The 6,787-nt window shown below is 48.4% G+C and overlaps 1 protein-coding gene across 1 annotated transcript; it reads left to right on the top strand.

The window, feature by feature from the left end:
* On the top strand, positions 1-5,163 carry LOC128336962 (uncharacterized). The gene is made up of 3 exons (XM_053277337.1): positions 1-437; positions 2,326-2,487; positions 4,888-5,163. Exons 1-3 carry the CDS (start codon positions 48-50, stop codon positions 5,026-5,028), a joined length of 693 nt encoding a protein of 230 aa, XP_053133312.1. The 5' UTR covers positions 1-47; the 3' UTR covers positions 5,029-5,163.
* Positions 5,164-6,787: the final 1,624 nt, after the last annotated feature.

Genomic DNA, 6,787 nt, shown 5'->3' on the forward strand with positions numbered 1-6,787 from the left:
TCCAGCCAGGCAGGCAGTCTCTGGGCTCTCTGCAGTTCCTGGCCACCATGAGAGGTTCCTGGCTGTGCTTGCAGCTGCTGCTGGCCTGGGCCCTGCTTCTTGGGCAACTGGCCTTGGGGTCGGAGGAGGCTGGAGAGGCCGAGGACATGGCAGAGCTAGAGGTGCCACCCGAGCTAGAAAATGTGCCTGAGCTGGAACCCCTGGAGAACCAGACTGCAGAAGAAGACTATGTGCCTGAAGAAAACTGGCACATGCAAAATTGGAACTCGGACGAACGGGCCGAGGAAAGGGCGGAAGACATGAGAAGACGGATGATGGAGTACGACCCATATGGGAATCAAATGATGGGTGTCTTCAAGCAGCTGGTGACAAGTTACATGAAAGAAAAGGAAGGCAGGGACTTCATGCATTCGGAAGATGCCAATATTGAAATAAAGGTAAGCCATGAAAGGACTCTTTAGGCGGCTTTAACACCACCTTCATACCAGGGGTGCGCACGGAACTGGCTGGTCCGTTTCAGTTTGAGTCCGAACTGGACCCGAACCTGACCCGGCCAGTTCTTTCTGGCACCCCCTCCGCGGACCCCTTGCCACCTCAGAAAACTTCCCCGGAGGTGGTAAAAAAGCAAAAAAACTCACAACACTCTCCCCCCGTGGTTCAGTCTGAGGTGGGGGTTACGAGTTTTTTACCTCCTCCCGGGCAATTGTCTGAGGTGGCAGGGGGTTCTGTGGAGGCTCCCCCACCCCACCAGCCAGGCCACACAGAGGCCCATTGTGCAGGCATGGTGGCCTCCAAAATGGCCACTACGCCAATGGGGGAAAGGCTGACAAGCAGTCAAAGAGCAGCCCAACAGCAGATTTATGGCAGAAGGGAGGCCATAATTTATGGCAGATTTATGGCAGAAGGGAGACCATAGACCAGAAGCGGGGGGAGGGGGAACCTCCACGGACCCCACCCCCACCCCCTTAAATAACTCCACCGGAAGAGGTATGTGTAAAAAACCCCACCTTTTAAAAAAAAATTCACAAACTCCTGGGGTGTGTGTGTTTTTGTCCAGGATTGGACCGAACAGAGGGTGGTTTGGTTCAACCTCGAACAGTCAAACTGAACCAGTTCGACGTCAAACCTGTTTGCACATCCATACTTCATACTTGGCCCCTGATCTGCACCCCACACACACACACACACACACACACACTGCCCCCAGATGTACTTTGCTCTCAGAATTGGGGCAGCTGGATTGGATTGGAATCATGGCAGTTCCTAGAATATTTTAAATAATTTTTACATAAAATTTATAGAAATAGCAAAGTTGTATTTATTCGAAATTTTGATAGATATTGCAGCTTTTCACACAATCCGTGTGAAGGGTTAGTGGGCTAGCTGCAGGGAAGGAGGGCTTTATGTACCTTCCCCACAGACAATCAGAAGCGGTTCCCGTAGCGGGTGGATCACCCACCCAGACGAGCGGCGACTCTCCTGCAGGCGGCTTGCCCGGCAACTCCAGGTGTCCGGAGCAGGGAAGCGTCGCCATGCAGTGCCCCATCCCTGGAGCCCCAATGATGCACAGTGCATTACTGAAAGGCCCGCATGTGTCCGCCATGGCTGCAAACATAGGAGCATAGGAAGCTGCCATATCCTGAGTCGGACCCTTGGTCCATCTAGCTCAGGATTGTCTACACAGCCCAGCAGTGGCTTCTCCAAAGTTGCAGGCAGGAAGAATAGTGCTTTTAACAAAAGTTCCCAAAGTGGGATACATAGAGAAATGAAAAGAGCCAGTGTGGTGTAGTGGTTACAGTGCTGGACTAGGACCGGGGAGACCCGAGTTCAAATCCCCATTCAGTTACATGAGACTTGCTGGGTGGCTCTGGGACAGTCAATTCTCTCTCAGCCTCACCTACTTCACAGGGTTGTTGTAAGGAGAAACTTAAGTATGTAGTACACCGCTCTGGGCTCCTTGGAGGAAGAGCGGGATATAAATGCCTATTTTGCAGGTGTGGTGGCCTCCAAAATGGCCACTACACTGGGGGAAAGGTCCAAATCGGCTGAAGAATGGCCAAATGGGCTGGTTTTGGAAGGAAGGGGAGGCCAGTGGGCAGAGGGGGAACCTCCATGGACCCCTGCTGCCACCTTGGAGAAGGCACCCCCTCCCCCGGAGGGGATAAGTCAAAAAAATGTTCAGGAACCCCCCGGACAGGCTGGCAGGGGGGTCAGTTCGACCCCAAACTGTTGAACCGAACCCATTCGACGTCAAAATTGTTTGCACATCCCTAATGAGCAGTCCAAGCTGCCGGCATGGATGCACGTCTCCTTTTTTCCTTCCAGAAACCAATTGGGAACATAGTGAAGCTCAAGATGCCTCTGGTCGAAGTCAACTGCACCGAGGAACCACAGATGGACCATCCCGTGTTGAAGGCTTTCCTTTCGAGCCATATTATGTTCACAAGGGCAAAACATTGTGAGGTACCCCCTGAGGCTGAACAGAAGGTGAGCTGGCATCCTCTATTGAGGGAGAGCTTAGGTCAGGGGTAGCTAAGATTGAAGAACGGTGCAGACATGTCCCTGGGCGCCTGGTGGAGGGGCAGCATTGCCTAATGGGTGTGACAGCTTGCCTTTTGCTCTCTGCTGCTCTGAAGGTGTCCAGAGAGCAACAGCAGGAGAGAGGGCACACCCTCCCCTCTTGCTTGTGGGCTTCTTGGAGGCATCTGGTGGGCCACTGTGGGAAACAGGATGCTGGACTAGATGGGCCTTCTTGGGCCTAATCCAGCAGGACTGTTCTTACATTCTTAAGGCGGAGGGGGAGGAGTTAACTTTGAGCCTTTAAAAATGACAACGGTGCCAAATATTCACATCCCGCTTTTCAACCAAAGTTCCCATAGCGGTTTACCTGGACAGATATCAATAAATAAACCAAATGGCTCCCTGTCCCCCAAGGGCTCATGATTTAAAAAAAAAGAAACGTAAGGCAGACGCCAGCAACATCCACTGGAGAGATATTTTGCAGGGGACGGATAGGGCCAGTTGCTCTCCCTCTGCTAAACATAAGTGTATCACCACTTTTAAAAGGTGCCTCTTTGCACAGTTAGCAGGTTGGTTGCAGCAGGTTCAGTGGGTTCCCGTGCTTTCTTTAATCTAGAGAGAGTTCCTGTATCCAAATTATTCTTGGTGCTACTCCCTTTGTAAACCTTTCCTGCTTCCACATGCACCCCTGCTGCTGTGTAATCTGGGCGGGCACTAGCCCCCTCAGCGTGGGTCAGCACCTGGCTCGCCTCTCTTGGTCTCTCGATGGTGGCAGGAGGGAGAGAAGGAAACCGAGGCATGCAGCCTAGGCAGGAGAAGGCGGGGGGAGGAAGGGAGAGAGAGAGATCACACTTGGGGAGACCAGGAAGAGCTGGCAAAAAGTGCGGTGGGAAAGTGGCCATGTTTTTTGCTCCACTTTTAGCATCGATTTGGGGGCCGAACGTGACCGAAAAGTGCAGATATCTACATGTTGTGTGGCATTTATGCAGGCAGCAACCTCCTCTAGAGATGTGCATGAAATTCGACTGAATCGGATTCAAACGCATCGCATCGGCCAGATCCGAATCAATTTGAATGAATCTCCCCCCTCTTCAGTGGTTCCGAATCGAATCTATTCGAATTTGATCCGAATTTGACTCAAATTTGGTCAAATTTTGTGCACAGCCCTAACATCTTCCACTGACATCAGCATTTAATGTGCTTAAAATTGGAGTTTAGAAGGGCTCTCTGGGCCCCAGGGCTCCCTTTTTGATTTAGAAACAGCCCTATTCCTTTGCAGCCCCCAAAGTATTTTCCACCTACTGCAATTTTTGACTGCTTTCAGCAGGGTCTTTCTTGGCCACTTCTGATCCTTCAAGTCAGGGTGCACAACTCAAAAGCCTCCATGGACCAGAACTAACCGTGATGTGGGGTGTGTGGACCAAAGTCCAATTTCAGCGCATGAATTATTATTACATTCAAATAAACTAACAATATTAACAAAATCACTTGTTTGCTATTGGTGGACCTTCTCCCCAAAGTACCCATTGTATGAACTGCCCTACAAACTAGACTTCCATTTTTATTTTTTTTTTAACTAAAATGGTTGTTTTGGTCTTTACTGGCTGAACAACTGACTTCATTTGCTCCAGGCTCTTCTATAAAACATTTTTTAAATTACATTCTGATGCTGGAAATGGAAACAAGAACAGTTTGTAAGGTTGCTGATCACCCAGAAGATCATGTCAGGAATTTTAGAAAACATGGAAGCAGACACAAAGTATGCGGTTCAAAAAGAACTTCTGTGCAGTTCAAAAACGGAAGTCATACAAAAGAGGTCTGGAGTGACCAATGACCCACCAAATGAGAAAAGCTCATGAGAGCAAGAACCTCATGCATGAGAAAAGTGAATGTTTGCAGAATTCTCGATGTATTGCCCAGTGCCCATGCCTTCAATAACTCAGGTCATCCACACAACCTTCTCCAGCCTGAGTATCCTGACAAGGGTGGAGATGGCACACACTGTGCCACTCATAGGAGCATAGGCAGCTGCCATATACTGAGTCAGACCATTGGTCTATCTAGCTCAGTATTGTCTTCACAGACTGGCAGCGGCTTCTCCAAGGTTGCAGGCAGGAGTCTCTCTCAGCCCTATCTTGGAGAAGCCAGGGAGGGAACTTGGAACCTTCTGCTCTTCTCAGAGTGGCACCATCCCCTGAGGGGAATATCTTGCAGTGCTCACACATCAAGTCTCCCATTCATATACAACCAGGGTAGATCCTGCTTAGCTAAGGGGACAAGTCATGTTTGCTACCACAAGACCAGCTCTCGTCTCCACTCCAACCTTTCTAACTTGCTTCTTTCTTGGGTTCCCCCATCTGTTCTCAGAAATGGGATTGTACTTTCACCATCCTCATGGACGCGAGAGAGGAAACGAGGTCAGTGGTCAGCCATCACTGCGTTTCCCGGGAGTTGCTGGACAGGATGCGTGAAGACCCTGGGCAGACTGATGGAGAAGAATCTGAATGATGACATCGAATATGGAGGGAACGTACTTCCCGCTTGGCTTATTTCTGTCCTGCCACGACAGCTTCAGTACGGTCACTTGGACGCCTGCCAATTCTCCCAATAAGGGGATCATCTGAATCCCCTGAGATTTCTCTCCATCCTAGAATCTCTGCTTCATTTCTTTTCTCCGACCCTCTCTTCCCTCCACCCTCCTCAACTGCCTTTTGCATTAAAATATAATGTTTTTAAAAAAACCAAACCTGCCATTTCTCTATTCGTTTCTTTTAAACTTTGGCATCAAGGGTCATTGCAAGATGGGCTGGATCTAGGAGAATCAATGTGATCTTCTGAATCGCATGGTTAAGCCTTTCCTGAGAGGCCACAGAGGGGGAAAACATCACAATTTCCTCTATTAAGAATTTTTAAAAGGGGGAAAAGAAGCTTCCTACTGAGTCCATCTTGGTCCATCTAGCTCATTACTCCCTACTCTGACTGGCAGCTACTCCCTGGGGTTGCAGGCAGGCATCTTTCACAGCCCTGTCTGCAGATTCTGCCCGGGATCTAAACTGGGACCTTCTGCGTTCAAAACAGAGGCTTTTCTGCTCTGCTTCAGCCTCATCATCCTTAAAATGTAATGAACAAAATACATTAAATTTTACATTTATATTCTGTTCTTCCTCCAATGAGCCCAGAGCCCATCTATAACTATAGATGATATAGTTATAGATATAGATGATATAGTTATCGATATAGGTGATACAGTTATAGACATAGATGATATAGTTATCGATATAGGTGATATAGTTATAGATTTAGATGATATAGTTATCGATATAGGTGATATAGTTATAGATTTAGATGATATAGTTATCGATATAGGTGATACAGTTATAGATATAGATGATATAGTTATAGATATAGATATAGGTGATATAGTTATAGTTATATCCATATCCCACTCTTCCTCCAAGGAGCCCAGAGCAGTGTACTACATACTTAAGTTTCTCCTCACAACGACCCTGTGAAGTAGGTTAGGCTGAGAGAGACATGATCGGCCCAGAGTCACCCAGCAAGTCTCATGGCTGAATGGGGATTTGAACTCAGGTCTCCCTGGTCCTAGTCCAGCACTCTGACCACGCTGTAGCTTTTTCTGCAAGTGAATATTCAAAAAGCTGACACACACACCCCCTTATATTTATTTCCCAAAGAGCTGGAAACATGAGGCCCATTCACACATTATGTTCAACACTCACACAACGTGTGTGTACAGCTTGGGACACGGGTCCAGTCCAGTGTTCCCTCCAACAGGGTTTCCCAGTTGTTGTTGACTACAACTCCCATAATCCTCATCTGCAATGGCTTTTTCTGGGGGATTATGGGAGTTGTAGTCCACCACAGCTGGGGATCCCTGTTGGAGGGAGCACAGGTCCAGTCATTCACATATTATGCTGCACACAGGTATAGAAGTACACTTCGTAGTTGGACCATGCATTTAAAGGGCTTGGATCCAGGTTTGCTTTTTAAGTGGGCACAAGAGAATGGTCATCCACAAAAATATGCATACGAGGGTATGGACACCTTGACACTCGTACATGTCTGAATAAGGCTGATGATGATCCTTACAAATGCCTGGATCCTGGGACAGACACCACTCCTTTTCACCCTGGCCTCCTAGCACCTGGGTGAGATCCAAGAATCCCCTGCCGAGGTTCATGATGTCATCAGCTCTGTCTCCAAATTGTGTGGTATCTGTGGAGCCTACTAAAGGGACCCTTTGCTT

The sequence above is a fragment of the Hemicordylus capensis genome, chromosome 14, assembly GCF_027244095.1.
Source record: "Hemicordylus capensis ecotype Gifberg chromosome 14, rHemCap1.1.pri, whole genome shotgun sequence".
NCBI classification, from domain to species: domain Eukaryota; kingdom Metazoa; phylum Chordata; class Lepidosauria; order Squamata; family Cordylidae; genus Hemicordylus; species Hemicordylus capensis.